Source organism: Cinclus cinclus, chromosome 2, assembly GCF_963662255.1.
Source record: "Cinclus cinclus chromosome 2, bCinCin1.1, whole genome shotgun sequence".
NCBI lineage: Eukaryota > Metazoa > Chordata > Aves > Passeriformes > Cinclidae > Cinclus > Cinclus cinclus.
In genome coordinates this window covers 100349401-100365987 of record NC_085047.1, presented here as the reverse complement: position 1 = coordinate 100365987, position 16587 = coordinate 100349401, and the positions used below count along the sequence as shown (strand labels likewise).

General features: G+C 39.1%; 1 protein-coding gene across 2 annotated transcripts in view; it reads right to left on the bottom strand.

Moving 5' to 3' along the window:
• The window catches only part of GLRA2 (glycine receptor alpha 2), a 123154-nt gene that overhangs the window by 14058 nt on the left and 92509 nt on the right, over window positions 1-16587 (bottom strand). For both annotated transcript variants that reach the window (XM_062515121.1, XM_062515122.1), the window contains exon 8: window positions 13485-13634. In XM_062515121.1, coding sequence (XP_062371105.1) covers window positions 13485-13634 — 150 coding nt within the window. The remainder of the gene's footprint in view (window positions 1-13484; window positions 13635-16587) is intronic.

Here is a 16587-nt window from a genome sequence, read left to right as displayed (position 1 = left end):
TAAACTCACTCCTGATATATTGGGCATATTGCAGAAGAATGTTTAACAGCACTGATTAATATTTTAATCAACTATAAATTGTCCAGTGTACTGCCTGGTGCTGGCTCTGCCAGCTGGCCCTCAAGGGCTCTTCTGGTCCTGTTTCCTGCCATCCTACAATTCTGTTCTTGTAGTTTGAAAAACAGAATATAAATCAATAACTGTCCAGGCAAAACAGCTTTGCCTAAATTGTAATGCTTTAAAAATGCAAAGAAGCTAAAGTCTAAGCCTCTTTGCTTCGAAGGTTTGAAAGCTGCCAGGAGAAAAGATCCCCAGATTCAAATAGCACCAATTCCTAAGACATCCTCACTTTGAAACCGAAGGCAAGAAGTGAAGACTTATGATAAAGAAAGGTCAGAATTTACATCCCACCATGTCATACTGGTTTGCCATTGAGTACCCCTGTAGTCCTGGGGTATGGTGCTTTTGGCTAAATACCTTTCTATCTCCCCTGAGATGAATGAGACCTCACTATGGCAGAATGGGGTTCTTGTTTCATACCTAAAGGATGCAAATATTTGACAGATTCACATGAGTCAGGTGTAGCAGTAAGGAACATACAGCATTGATAGGGAAAAAGTGAGGTGCTAAGAACACTGACTGGGATGCCACATGCAATAACAACATCACTAAGCTTCACGTGGGCTTCAAAAAATATTCACGAAATAGCAGCTGTTACATTCAAACACAGGATCTGATGAAAAAGATCTGATGAAAAAAAATCATTGTCATGATATGTCTGATATTCAACCCCAGCTATACAAATACCCACAAGAGGACTCACCAAACAAAGAGGAAAACAGTAACAGCACAGAGAACTGTGACAAAAGCATCAGTCTCCATGCATCAAAAAGTAAAATTCAAATAGACTATTTTTACAACAAAATAACACAATATAAGCCGTGAGGGAAAGTGAACAAAGATCAAAGAGCAAAAAAGAGACAGGCAACATAAACAGGCATCCCCAGTATCTAGAAGTCAAAGCATGGCAGCATACAGCACCAGAGCATCTTAAAAGAGCTGTCATGTATTTGAGGAAAAACATCCCCTGTGAAAACTTGAAAAAAAAAGGAGTATTAACATTTAGAAAGCAAGACAACATTTTCTGTGCATGAAAAATCTGGACTTTTTATTACTTTTTCTTCACACTCCTGTTTTCTCCCTATGAAAAAAGTATATTTTATGTCTTCATTGTGTGAATATCCAGCACAGGTAACAGTAAGGGCAGAATAATAAAAGACCAACCCATTAGCAAAAAGTACAAAACTGGCTCCACCAGAGTTCATGACGGACAAATCTAGGACATCTTCAAGATAAGGAACAAAATGACAGTGCTCAAAGACATTTTAAAAGAGAACTGCAACAGCTAATCAATTGCTTTTATATAAAATCTAAAGCCAAGGTGAAGGTTTGGAACAGCAACACTGACTTAGTGTTTAATGATTTCCTTTTAAAAATGTTTTAATTATGAGAGCAAATAATTTTGTCTTCCCTGTTGCTTTTTCTTCTTTGCTTGGGCTAAGGACCACCAGTCAGCCCCCAACCACCGTCTGAGACACCTGAAATGGCAGAATGAAATGGTCTCATTCCAAATCTCTAAATGTGCTGAATTTGTTCCTGCTGTTGTTCGTGTAATTGTGCAAACAGAAATCCACCAGATAAGGAAAGAAAACTAGCACAACTACCTCCCCTCCCTTCTTTTTCAACACTGCCCTCCTTGCAGGCACAGTCACTGAACTCAGGGTTATTTTGCTCATGACAAATACCAACCAAACACCGTGAATATTGCACTGTGGTTTGCAAAAACATTAGTCATCCTGTTTGCTTTAATCTAATACACAGATTTGGTTATTTCTATTTTTGGATTCACCTCACACAAGATCTTCCTCTACTTTCAATACCTTTTTCCCTCCCAGCGTGCACTCCTGTTGGCTCCAGTGGCCATACATACTCCTAGTCCCACAAGAGCTGCAGCCTTAAGATGAACAACTCCTAGCAAGTCTTAGGAAAGTATTTTAATAATTCATAAATCATCACATTGAACTGACTGGTCTATCCATAAATAGCAAAGGCTGCTCATCACAAAAATATCACCTCTGGTTTAAAACGCCCTTGAGCTGCAAAGTCCTGGAGCCTACGAGGGTGCATCAAGGACGTGTTGATGCCACACAGAGATTCCTGTTCAAGGCAGAGCCCTGGCCCAACACGGGTCAGCCTTCTTGGAGTTTGTCATCTCCAGATGGAGCTTCCCATAGCACAGAGATGTGGCCAGCTGTTGAACAACTACCTCATGAATTTCAAATCTACACTGGCTATTTAACTCAAAAGTCTGGATAATGACCCAAATAAATGTTCCTACCAAATCCCTTTGGTTTATGACTATAATGTTGCATGTTTAGCTTGAAAAGGTGATAAGTCTGTTTTTCCTAAGATGTAACCCTGAAAATAAAAATCTAAATTCAATGTTATGCCTTTCCATAGGCATTACTAAAGCAATTGTTTACAACCATTTTAAAAATTAATCTGTAATAGAGGTATATTTTATTTCTGATATGAATCTATTTTTATGGGGTCCAAGATAAGAAATTAGACTGCTGCTAGGTAGAAAGGTAAAGCTGAGAACAAATGCTACATGAAAAACATGGTGAGAAGGTTGAAAACCCAAAAAAAACCCTTTACAAACAATGATGAGCATCTAAGCTCATGCTTGGTGGGAAAGAGATGAGAAGTAATGAAAAAGAAGCTGTATGGAGCAATAATTTTGAAAGTAGCAGGTAAATTAAAAAAACCCTAATCCTCTTTAATTTTGCTGGAGAATTCATAGTTAGAAATATTGGTGAGATTACCTGGAGTGAGAAGCATGATATCCAAAAGTAAGATGCTCAAAAGGAGAACCAGAATTAATAAATTCAGGAAAGCTGAAGCCCAGGCATGGCAAGATATGCCAATATATGGGAAAACTGGCAAATACTAAGTAGACAGGCAAAAAAGAAATCCAGACACCTCTGTGAGAAATACATTATAAACTAATGAAGGGATAATAATATCTAAAATAAGTTATGCCTTCTCTGCTCTTTTGCCTTGGACACACAAACATATACATGTGTGTGTTGTCAAATAAATGCCATGGAGGTTTTTGTTTGTACTCCAGGAGGGACCTGTCTGATGAAGGTTATCTGTCATTATGGTCAAACAAGGAAATTGCAGTCAAATAGCTGCATAATTTGCCTCTATTCCTCTGGAAAGATGGGACAAGAGCTTGCAAATCTAGAAAGAAAGGCCATTGTCCTCTGCAAGAGCCACTAGAAGGTTATAAGTAAAACACGTACAGTCAATTAGTAGGGCAGGAAAATTACTGAACAAGAGCACATAATGATTTTCAGAAGACTTCATTATCCACTTATTGGTGTATATGCCACCTGTTCTGGACATGCAATGAAACACTTGCACCAGACAAATACCCCTTAATTCATCTAATTAGGTATGTAATGGGAAAAAAAGTGCACTGGAACCTTGAAGAACTTCCAGACAGAAGATACCAAGGGTTGTAAAAGAGCATCCTGTGATGCACAAGTTCTCTCTATCTCACCGGCCTGCAGTGTCATCACACTTGATTAGACTTGCTAGAATTTCTCTTGCCTGTCAGGATCAGCACACAAAAAATCCCCTACAAGATGAACATTTTTCTGATGGGGCAAAGGAGTAGACTCGGTGTCTGATCCCACTGAGGAAGTCAAAAAGAAAGCTGACATAAGTTAACAGACAACAGTTAGATAAATTTCATGGAAAGTTTGTCGTAGAGAGTGTCAAGGCTGCTACTTGCAGATGCCTGTAAGACTTTACATCCTGAAGAGGAAATGTGCAACTTTCTTTCCTAGAGTGGTGTGCAAGATCTCACATTTGTGCAATGCAGATAATGTGTCATGAACAGAGTTTGTGATCTCTATTCTAAAGTAGTTATTCTTTTGACAGATGAAGATTACAGAGAACCTGAAAGAAAGTCTCTAGCACCAGTAGGCTTGGGAAGGCTTAACAGAAAAGTTAATGAGTCAGTCACAGGCACAGCACTTCCACATGACTAGCAGAAAGGGTTATATCAGAACACACATGGAGAACCACTTGAAGAGAGTGACATGAAGCATGAAAACAAAGGTGTCATGTCTCCTAAGAGTCTTGTCATGTTATTACAGGGAAAATCAAACCTTGGACCCTTGGCAAAAAACTTTCACTTACTCAGGGGGATTATTTGTATTTACAGATGCACACATGGTATCATATGAAAAATTACGTATACAAGTTAGAAATTGAATTACTTTAAGAGTTATCTCCTTGCTCAGAGAGGAGTTACAAGATCAATGCAGAAATTCACAGGTTGGATTCTGGACTTCTGGCACTTCATGTGTATTGGCAAACACAGCAGCATTTTTTGACCTTTCCAATCTGTTTCTCCAGGAGCTAAAAACATTCTGACATTCTCAGCATTCCAGATATATTTGAGCAGCCACTGGAAAACTGAGCTTTACAATAGTAAGTCTTTCTTGACATTGATCCTGCTGTAGTGAAAGATGTGTAGTGTGGGAAGAGCCAGTGGACAGCTCTGAGATACCATTGGGAGTTCACAGAGAGTGAAAATGAGTAAATTTTTACTGACTTATGATTTGGCTTGGCATGGAGTTTTCAGTGGTCCCAACTTGAAATGAGTCTTTGTGAGGACTCTGGCAAGACTCAGCAAGAAGTGCTCAGAATATGTACAGTTTCAACGTGTTTATTCCTTCCAGTGTAACTGTCCCTAGGCCCCCCTCGTGTTGTAGAAAAGAAAATCTCCTTCATCACCTATCCATCTACTCCCAGTAACATGGAGTGCAAGATTAGCGTTGTCCCTCCACCAAAAAAAAAATACCCAAACAAAAACAAAACCCACAAAACCCACCAAAAACATGAAAAAAATCCCCAAAAGCTAGCAAACAAACAGATGAATTAAAACATCAGGCCACAAGAGAAATGCCCAAGTACAAATTATCATGTTACAGTAAATAGCATCTTTCTCCAGCAATGGATCAAGAGAAATGAACACATCTGATCATTAAATCAAGCCACATGTGTCAGAATCAGGCTCTGAGTGATCCGTTTGCCATACGAAAAGCTGTCAACTTGAACAGGAATGTCTATAAACAAGGTTGTTTTCCCCCAGGAAAAAAAAAAAAGTGGAGAAATAAATGGTTTCAACACCACTTTTTAAAAATTACTGTAAAAACTGGATTTTACTGGAACCCATGAAGTTTTTCAGACTTAGAGAATGAGCTTTCAGCAGTCTGGTTAATACAATTTGGTTTTGAACAATGTCATTTGGACAACATCATTACAGCATGCTTCACAATTAATTACATTCAAATAGCAGCTTCTATCCCCTGTGGAGAATGGGATTAATTGGGTCAGATGTAAATATGCATTTCATGGATCCTACTGAACACTTGCCCATCTCACCAATTTACCATGTAATTTGATACAACTGGTGTAGTGTGCTCTGGAGATCCACAGGGAGAGCAGGGCTGCTAGTGAGGGTAGGAGTACATGGATACAGAGAGCTGGCATTCTCAGCCTGCCTTATGCTTGGCTCTAACTGCTCAACCCCTTCACTCTCTTGTAGAAATACTAATTTATATTTACTAGCACTGAAATACTTTGCTGTTGAAAATGAGGCTTAGGACAGAACTAAGAACTGATATGAAGCATCATGAGAGACCCCTGGAAATGATGGATCAGAAACTGCTCCCCTCCTGGTGTTTTCACCTCCTCCATTGGAAAGAGGACCTGGCCATCACAGCAGTGAGAAACCCTGAGACCAAGGCCTTACTGGGTCCTGACTCTGGGTATGGAAAGAGTCAAGATAAGCCACCTACAGTGAAAGAACTAAGGAACCAATTTGGAGTGAAGTCTCCTGTGCTGCCTAAACCTTTATCTTGGGATTGTGATGGATTTTCACTCTCTTTCTGAAGTCTTGGATAGGGGCAGCTTAGCTTAAACATACTTCTTCTGAACTCTTCTTTCCTTATATATATTTTTTTGTCATTAACACATATTGCACAATTTTTTTTTTCACTTCCTTTTTTTTTTTTTCCATGAAATAAGGTGGGCCAGAACACATTCAAAGAAAGAATCACCATTTTCGAAAATAATCTGGAAAACAAAAATCGGTGCCTGTGGCAGATGGTTCTTGAAAATATATTTGTTGCTTTAAAGCTTCAAGAATAAGAACACCATTTCCCATCTCTTTCTAACTTCCTCTGCCCTATTTTCAGTTTGCACTCTCCCCTAGGTATAATAAGAAATAAGACATTTGCACCCAGCTGGAGAGTACCTTTCACGAGCTGGAAAACTGCAGAGTTCGTTTTTGGTGTGCCTCCTGCTGTTCATGAGTAACTACCAGGACAAACTCACTTAAATGAAGTGCAAACCTCAGTCCCTAAAGGCTCGCTGGTTCAGAGCTGATCCTTTCAGCCACTGCATGCTGGGTAGGTAGAAGAGAGGACTCGGAGTTTCTAAAGCAAAGTTCCACTATTGAGCAAACAAGAAAAAACTTTATCCAGTACTCCTGACTTTTCCAGTCCTACCTGTCCCATGTGGTACGGCACACAGCACTTCATCACTCCAGACTGAAAATACTGTAATATTGCTGCTCTGTAGCTTATGTCTTGTTCCTATCTTATTTAACTATAATGAATAATTTGCTTCACCATTTGCAAGTTGGGCAATTTGAGTCATTATACTGTATCATTTCCTGCTTGCTGCTTTGGTGCCATGCTTGGTCCCTACAGTTTCAACACCTGTCTCCTGCCTCACAGAGTACTCCTGGTTGTACCACTGATCAGTTCAGTGGGTATAAAGACTCATGATTCTGCAGCCTTACCTGCTCCCCACCAATTACCCACTTCTCTGGTTTCCAGCCTTTCTAGACTAGCCATGGTTTCCCTATTCTTATTTTCTGTGTGTTGCTTTTTATGTTTGTTTGTTTGCTGTGGTTTGTTTTTGATTTGGTGATGTTTGAGTTTTTTCCCCCAAGAAATTCTAATTTTTTCTCCTGATTTTGTTCTCCTGATATTTCTTTTATTCTGTTACCTGGATTCCATTACTCCAGTTTGTGCACTGGCACTCTACCCTCTTCAACTATTGTTTAGATATTTGGGACTTTCTCAGGAACTGGTATGACATGTTCCATAAATTAGTCTGCCTTTTATTACAGGATGTTTAATGGCTTTTATTTGTTTTCAGAATTCTCTCCCTTGAAATGTAACTACCCATTTTCTCTTCTGTTTCTTGGTTTGGCCACAATCTTTTCTGTGTCTGAGGCAATAAAACACACAAAAGAGTAATTTGTTTAGAATTTTTAACCTTTCCCCCTCCAATAAGGGAGGGAAAAGTTTCCATTTCACTTTCAATTACCCTTGTAAACAGGACACTATGGAACCTGACTTTTCTCTTCCACTGTTTCTTTGTCTGTGCTTGTTTTTCACTGGAAAATCTACATTTGCAGTAAGCTTAGTCTCTCCATCTCCTCAGACTGCTCTTATTAGAATTTTTTGATCCATTGCTTGGATACCACCCCCATGGCTGAACTGCTTTTTTTCCTACAGGTTGCTCTTTCTTTAGGGACTCATGTCTCCAGATTTGTCCCTAGAGCCAAACTAAGGATTTATATCAAGATAATTTTCAAATTTGAGATGATTTTTTTAAAATGTTTAAAGTATATGTGGTATGTCCATTTTATAAAAAATACTGATACTTCTACTGCTATTAACTAGGGCCATTCCTGGCCTATTCATGCTCAATATAAAAAGACAGACAAGGACATTCAGACAAAGCCACAAAGTGGCATGCCAACATGATGCAATGAATTGTGCCTATTGTTTAACTACAGCTAAACATTCATTGCCCTTGTATCTGGGACTATAACTTCAAGCTAAATGATCATTTTGGTGTATTTATCTTCTACTGGATTTTTTTTTCTGTACAGTTACATTAAAGTACTAATGTAATTGCCCTGGAGAAATAAAAGTAACCACAATATCTTGAAGGTGTTTATCTACAGCAGAAGCTACACGCGCTTTAATCCATTAAGTAAGCACGATGAGAGAGAAAAGGCCATTCAGAGTCAGATTTCTATTTTTCACAATGAAACTCATGTGTTTGAGCTTGCTCAGTGAGTACCAAAAATAGCTCAGCAAAAGGGCTTTCCTTGAGCACTTCCATTATTCACATGATGCGGCACCTTACATAACGCGGAGCGTACGCATCCTCCCGCCGATGCGGTGCACGCGGATGATAGCAGGCAAACATTCCCACCAGGGACAGCAGTGCCAAGTGCTTTAAAGGCAAAGTCAGGCTGAAGGCACTGATTTTTTTTTCAGTGGGCAATTCTAGAAAGCCTTAGAAAATTATTTAGGGGATCTGACAGAGAGATTTCAGTATGATTTAAATGATGGAGATGGCCTATTAAAGCGGGTGTTACTCAGTGCATATCTCTTCTCCTTTTGAAAGGTAGAAATACTGTATTATCTCAGTAACTTTGTTTGGGCACTTGTGGTACTTGCTTCAGTATTGGCAGCTCCATCCAAAGGCCAACAATTATCTGAAGCATTCAACCATTTGCTTAGAGGAGTTATCCTTTGCTTCTGTAATCACTTACTCCTGGTCCCAGCTCTTTCATTTGAAAACACCATTTGTTCCTCCATTTGCTAATCTGCATGCATATGAACCCCCTTGGCTGCAGCATTGTTATTTGTATTGCTCTCTGTTCCCCGCACATGGGATTAAATCTGTCACATCTTCCAGCTGCACAGTTTTTTATTCAAGCTATAATGTATTGCTTTTAACACTAACGGTCCCAGACTTAACCCCTAGTCTTGCTCACCGTGGTAACCATCACATATTATTTAGGAAGTCATCTTTGAGATGATGATATGAATACTAGTGTACTGCGACTCATTTTGACCACTGATCATAAAACATAATAATTATTGTTTTCAAAAAGGGATGATTGAACCTGTGTAAACAGTTCTGCTTCCCTGGAAGCCCATAATTTTGAAAACTAAGAAAACTAAAGAATGTTTGATTATTAAAAATCATACTTTAAAAATAAGGTATCTTTCAAGAGATCTGGCATCATAAAAATTTAGATTTCAATATAATGAAAATTCACTACATCCTCAGTACCATTAGACTCCTGGTTTCTGCAGCCTGTACTCTCTCTATGTACCATGATATATGAGAAATATGCAACCATTTCTCTCAGCAATGAAATATTGCTACTGATGGGTGCATTTAACTTGAGCAGAAAGACTACATGAATCTTTAGGGCAAACTTTGAATGCTTCCTCCAAGAGAAACTGTATGGGGAAGACAGACAGAGTGAAGGATTGATAACCTGAGGATACAGGGATTTTACATGTGTGGAAGATTCCAACAGGTCCTGATAAAGCTGTATTTTCAAATGTTTCATCTGTAATACAATTTCTGGTTGATCAACAATACAACCCAGAATATTTCTAGAAAAACATTAACAATCTGATGTTTTACTTAAGAGATTTGATTGTTTCTTAAGATGTCTGCCTTATGCACTGCTCTGAGAGTTGCAGCACTAAGAAGAACAAGACCCAGCACAGACAATAACAAAAAGCAGTGCCAGAGATACAGGCTTACAAAACTGAGAACAGGTATTTTCTTGTTCTGTAAATCAAGTTGCAAATCCAGGAATCATGGCCAGGTATGATTCAGCACCTTTTTTCTCTCCCTGATTTAGCACTGAGTAATGCAGTATAGATACTCAACTACACTCTTACGCTGTCTTCTCTTGACTATGACTTTTACATTTGCATTCAACATAAGCTGTGGCTCAGTGAGAAATACCTCAACAAGTCAAGTTCCCTGCTTGTGAGGGCCACAGGCTCTGCTCCTATATTCTCTTTTGAGCAAAATATCCTTCTCTTCAGCAGAAAAGTACTAGGCTGCAACCATGGTATCATTGCTCCAGAAACCTCTGCCTTGCTACGTCTCCTCTGTTGACCTCTCAAGTGTGCATCACTTATGTGATGGGAGTTCTCCAGAGGAAAACAATGCCAGAGCAGCTCCAGCTCTTAGGGCTCTGCAGCAAAAGCACTGCAGTGACACAGCCCCTCTGTGTACTGCCCTGGCTGTCTGTGTGGTGCACAACATTCTAAAGGAGAAAAGAGGTTTCTGCAAGCTTCCCTAAAGGAGGGGATAACCACAACTTACACAAACTTTAGCTGGACTACAAGCACTTTGTGATTGGTGAGATATGCAGCACTGAGTACTTACCTGGACAGCTTTTGTAATTGTATAGCATCAGCTTTTCAGTGGCTGCATACCAATACTGGTCATATCTCCCAGAGAGACCCTGTTTTTTTTCTTTTTATGTTCAGTTTTTGTATATGTGCAAATATGATTCTTTCTAGAACAGAAAGTGTCCAGAAATAAAGGCTCTTTTCTACTGCTTGATATTGTAGCTCTGAAAGTGAGTGATTTATTGCACTGTAAACCCTCTATCTTAATTTTGCTATGCTTAATTTTGTAATATGAACTGTGGGTTTTGCTTTGATTTTTGAAGCTACTAATTCCCTTTACAGTGCACAAAATTCACTGAAATCATCTGCATCTTATAATAACATGACTTTACAAAGCTTGATCAAAATTAGAGACCCTTTACAGCTCAAAAGTGGCTCAGACAATGTTTTTGTTCTGGAAAATCAGGTCCTAAAATATTAAAATCCCAGTCCCATTTTATTTAAATGAAGCCATTTCATTCCTCAGCCACTAGCAAGCAGTGAACTGCACACTAAGCTCTTTTCTTTCTCCATCATTGATTTTATTATCTCCACAACTCACCCCTAATCTGGATGTATCAGTTGCTATCATATTGCTTCTGATCTGCTACATGTAGCACTGTGTAAAAGACTTCTGCTTTATGGCTCTTCTCCAAGCAAACAAAAAGAAAAAAAGGAAATACTTTTTTTCATTCATAGCTATTCCTACTCCACTAAGCAGGGCTCAGGACATCATGATGAGGAAGACTACAGGTTGATGGTTCAGGAATAAATACCATAGCAATAAAAACACATTTTGTTATACATACCACATTCTGTTGGAATATGCTCATCTGAAAGGCGACATGGTGTGGGATTTACTGTCTCCAGGCATTTCGTGTGGCCCTCTCCCCCCACCACATTCACTCTATCTTAACACAGGACCAAGCTGCTGCATCTGCATGCACTTTCCTTAAGGGGTTTGGAATAGGGGTGGCATAACCGAGCCAGAGTAAAAAGCAAGCATAAGGATGGGCCATAAGAATGCACAACATGAAACTGCTGTTCATGCTGGGGACAGTACTTTGTATTTTGTGGGGGCATTTAGCAAAGAGAATGCAAGAGACAGCTAGTGATGCCATCAAAATGGTCCATTTTGTTGATTTATGACATCGTTGCACATACTAAAACTCTCTTGCTTTCTCTTTCTCACTACAGTTTTACCCTCAAACTTGAATTGCCGATCTGATTCACTGTCCCGTAAGCTGATGACTCTTTGCTCCTCAAGCCATTCATGCGCCGCACGGACTCAATGCTCTCATTCCCAACAGTCACAGTCTGTGCCTGTCCCCCGAGTGTCAGCATAGACAGCAGCAGCAAGAATGGGAATACCACAGCAGTAACATGACGACACACACACACACAACAGGCAAAGAGAAGAATGGCTTGGTTAGAGAAGACCATCATGCAAAACAATGAGAATCACTTTCAAGGCAAAATAAACTGAGAAAATAGTCAGAAACAAAATCAAATATAGAGATGGACAAAATAGCTCCAAAAGAAACTGCCTTAGTAACATTGTTCCCTATTTTGAAATTCATGCAACCAGATTCATAGGAAAAAAGCAAGCCTATGCAAATGGTTAGGTGTCTCTTACTCAGCTGCATATTTCCTTGTATACAATTATGTCATTGCCTATTTTGCAAAGAATCCCTGCACCACCTGGCTCAGGATAAACATAAGTCTTCTGATAATTTGGTTTTAAATAACTTTCTTTTCACAGTCACCAGAATAACTGTTTTTGAAGCAGATGAATGGCCACTTCCACGGGCCAAAATCTCATAAGCTTGAGTAATGTCACTGGATACTGTTACTTACCAAGGACGGCTGCTTACCTACTTGTTCACCTCTAAAAAACACCTTGCATCCAGAAATGAAATTACAGATGCCATACAGAAGCTTCTGCTGCTGCCATGCTGGGTTTGAAAACCAAGGCTTCAGTGGCAGTGCATAACTGCCAGTAGACAGGCAAGCATCTCTGCTCTGCTCTCTCCTGTAATCTAATCTTCACTGGAATCTCAATTCATCTGACAATAATATTAAACCAGAGAACAGCACTGGATTTCTTCCCAGAGTATCCATCAAATATTGCATTAGCTACAGAACATTTATTAGACAGACCTGTCAAAACACAAATGCCCTGTGACATTGTTGTCATCCCTCTTATAAAGGAAACCATTATTTGTGGTTTGAAGCACTCATGCAGCTCAATATTTACTTCACCTAGCAAATGTATATGTAAGAGTTTATAGTTCCACATTCCCTAGACATGGGAGTGATCACGACTAGAATAAAACTCAATGTCTACTCTTGTCTTCCCATGTACTGAAAAAAACCCAAAAACCTCAGGACCGACTTCCTGAAATTATTTCTAGACTGACATCTAGGTTAAATCCAAGCAATCCCCTTTTCTACATTTCAGCCACTGGCATAAAATTATGTGATGAAGATACTAGAGGTCTTTTGCTAAAGATTTGAAGTTTGTATCAATTGCAAACTATGACAGAATCTAAAGAGGAAATTCTCCTAATCCTTCTTTTTAAAAATGGCCATGTTTTGTGGTTTCAGCTGGGAAAGACACCAGTTTCTGGAAGTCTAAAAGTTAAGGCAGAGTTGTCAATCATTGCAACGGGCTATCCTAGGGAATCTCCCATTTTAGCATAGCTAGCTAGGGCAGCACTAGAATAGACAGGTCTCAGGCATGTTCTGATGACAGCACATGTGGATAATATCATTCCCACAGCTGTCATTGCACCCAACAGCTCTTTATCCACAGGTGTTGCCACATGGTAGCATAGTACTTGTAGAGGTCCAGCTGCCTCAGCAACTGCACAAGGAGAAGAAAATCCTTGGAACTGGTGACAAATTACTGGTATTTGTTGGTAACTTCATAAACTGAAAATAAACCTAACAGCCAATTATCAGTTCTTTATCAAGGAATAAATCACTCAAAAGGAAACTTTGGAAAAATACTCTCCTTCAAGGACAAGAAGTGAGGTAAGAAATCAACTGCACATGAGCAGGGCTGTCAGGGCACATTCAGTCACCCCAGGTAAAGAGCAGCTGTACCTTGTTTTGTCTCCTTTGCCTTCTTCGAAGCCTCAGAAACTCTTTGTGCTGCCGTGAAACAAAGTTGACTGCTGCATATTCCAGCAAAGCAGCAAAGACAAAGAGAAGACACACGGCCATCCAAATGTCAATAGCTTTTACATAGGAGACCTAGAAAGAAATAGGGCACAGCATGTTATATCTCAAACTAAGCTGAAGATATCGATGTGAAAAAAATAAACACATTTTTGCACAGCACGAGTTCCATGAGGTGTTATTTCTTGTTCTGTGTTTTGATTTGTTAATTTATTAGCTGATAACAAATACATAATTCAACTATTAATGAAAATGAGTGTCCACAAAAAATGCACAAATAAGCTATTGCCTTTAGAGAAAGATCAGGCTTACTTTAATAAAATACAAGTCTTCTTATAGTCCCAATCAAAGTTTGCAAAAAGGAATACAAATTCAAGATATGATAAAATACCTACTGAAAGACAACTGTAGAAAGTTTATAGATTTCACCTTTTAAATTTTTTATGAAACAATTACAATATTGCTTAATTAACTGCATTGTATATCCACAACCTCAAAGTAAACTCAGGGTATTCTATTCTATGGGCTGATACAACTTTACCAATTAAATATTCCATCCTAGTTGCTGACCTTTACCCAACATCTCTATAAGAAAAATAAATCTCCATAGATATTATCTACTAAAAATACCAAAATATCAGCTGCCTCTGTTCCAGTAAAAATGTATTCTGATTTAAATTGACTTGTTCACAATAAAATCAGATATATTACAGCACTGCAATGTCACAAGATTTTTATCATATTACCCACACTGGGCCAAACTGTAGCCAATTAATGAGTTGCACCCTATGCATATCAAAGGTGCATTCTCCATAGGTGTGTTTGGTCTCTACCTTTCTTTGTAGTCTTACAGTTTTTAAGCAGAGATCTTATGATTAGGTAACAGCAGGTTGTCTCTGTTGTTTATCAGGTATTACCTCCTGAGTGGAATTACAATGATCTGACAATGTCTACAACGTCCATGTGAACTAGTTGCATAAACTACTTTGACATAAATAAATCAAAGAATGAAGAAGAATGGGCATATTTATGATGCAAGGCATTTGAACTGTTTCACATGTCTCCTCTACAATGAGATTAATAACACCCAAATAGAGTTTTTTCTTCTTCATGTCTGTAAGGAGAAGCTTGGAACATCTTTGAAAGCAGAGGCACCTGAGGCTTTACTTGATTTTCTAAATAACAGCATCACAAATTGACACACTAGGTACCTAGCATCCATTTTCTAATTCAGCAAAGCACAAATCTTCAGCATCTCACATTAACCAGTCCCCTGCAGATGTCTCAGATACCCAGGGTCACCTCAGTTTGACAGAGACCCATGTCACCCCTATAGAGCGGAATCAAGATAAGCAAAATGGATTGTAACTAAACCCTGAAACATTACAAACATTTGAATAACAAGCTGAGGGTAAAGCATTTCAATGTAGTAAAAATATATAGTGGTCTGAAAAGGAAGCAGAAAAGGATGCTGTGTTCCTGACACTCATGTTTAGGAAACCAAATCTCCACTTTAATAAACTCCACCTTTTGCATACTATTCAAAATTACTTCACTCTTCTGGCTGGACAACCATACCATAATGGAAGGAATCACACCTCTATCAGTGGGTTTTGCTCCTATTTGCCAGTTGCTTGAATAGCATAATGTTTCAAAGTCCATAGGAGATCTTTTGTTAGTGTCAAATGGAATATACTGCACTATATGCAGCAGTATATTCAGCAAGCAATATGAGCAAAGGAACTGGCATTTAAAGTACAACAGAAAGGATACAGAGCTTCATCCTGCAGATTCTGAACACTGAGAAGGACATTTTAGAGGAGCCAAGCACTGTTATTCAGCCTGCATCAGAGGAACATGCCTTTCAGTAGCAATAGTGCAGCTCCTTGTGGCAATGCCCACCATACTGCTCACATAGGCTGACATGCAGAAGGCTGAGATGACACCATGAATCTGTGCCTTTGAATTAGGCACACAGTAGGTTTGTAGCTCACTCTCCCACATATAAAAAATTGTACGAGTTATGTCTTTTCTGAGCAGCTGTGAAAACCACAGAAAACTCAACAATGTCCCAGACATTCTCTGCCACAGGCTGAGGCGCAGTTGGAATCAAGTCAATTTGTGTAAAATGCAGCTGAGATTAGATTGTTTGTTGCTCTCCTTGAAGGGGCAGCTTTATTCCTTTACAAATTCCCTTAGGAGATGCATTAGAAATTAATAAACAACTGGACTGTGCTGCCAGAAACAGCACAATGCAGGGAGCTGAAATCAGAAGAATCAGCATTTCTGACTGCAAATCCTGTCCTGGTGGGTCTAAAGCAGGGAAGGCAAAATGATAAAGGAAGCCCTGAGTTAACCATCCTGCCTCTTACACTGTGCTACCAGAAATGGCATCCACATAGCTGCTGAGCCAGCTGGATTATTTTAACTCCAGCCTGCTGAGCTGGAATCAGAGAATCACGATATCCTTGGCAGATACATAGCTTGTTCTATTGTTTGGCCAGTGCCACATCATGGCACAGCTTTAAATGAGAAAACAGAAAGCAATTGCTTCCAGCACCATATTAAAAATAAATAAATGGTAAAATCCTGAAATGAATTAAAGCTGACACTTTTGCTTTCAAATCAATTTATTTAGTTTACCTATGAATCTCCAGTATATACAGAATAGTGCTGCTCAAAGCCTAAAAACCTATGGAATTTTCTAACATGCTTGTAGAAGTTGGAGTCTGCAAAAACTGAGTAAATCATTATAGCCTAGAGACATCCATTGCTCTGGCAGGTTCTTCCATCAAGTTCAAAACCACAGTTATCAGCTAGGGTTTTTTCCCCAGATCATAGTATAGCATGAAAACTCCTATGTTTGTTCAACTTAAAGGCCTGTAGCACCTACTTTGATAAGGACTCATCAAACAGTACTGTACCTCCAGCTTCCTTAATTACCATGTCCATGCTTCATGCTCCTCAGTCACTGCTGGGTACATGTAGGACAGTACAGACTGATTTTTTGTTAGAGATTTCTTCTCAC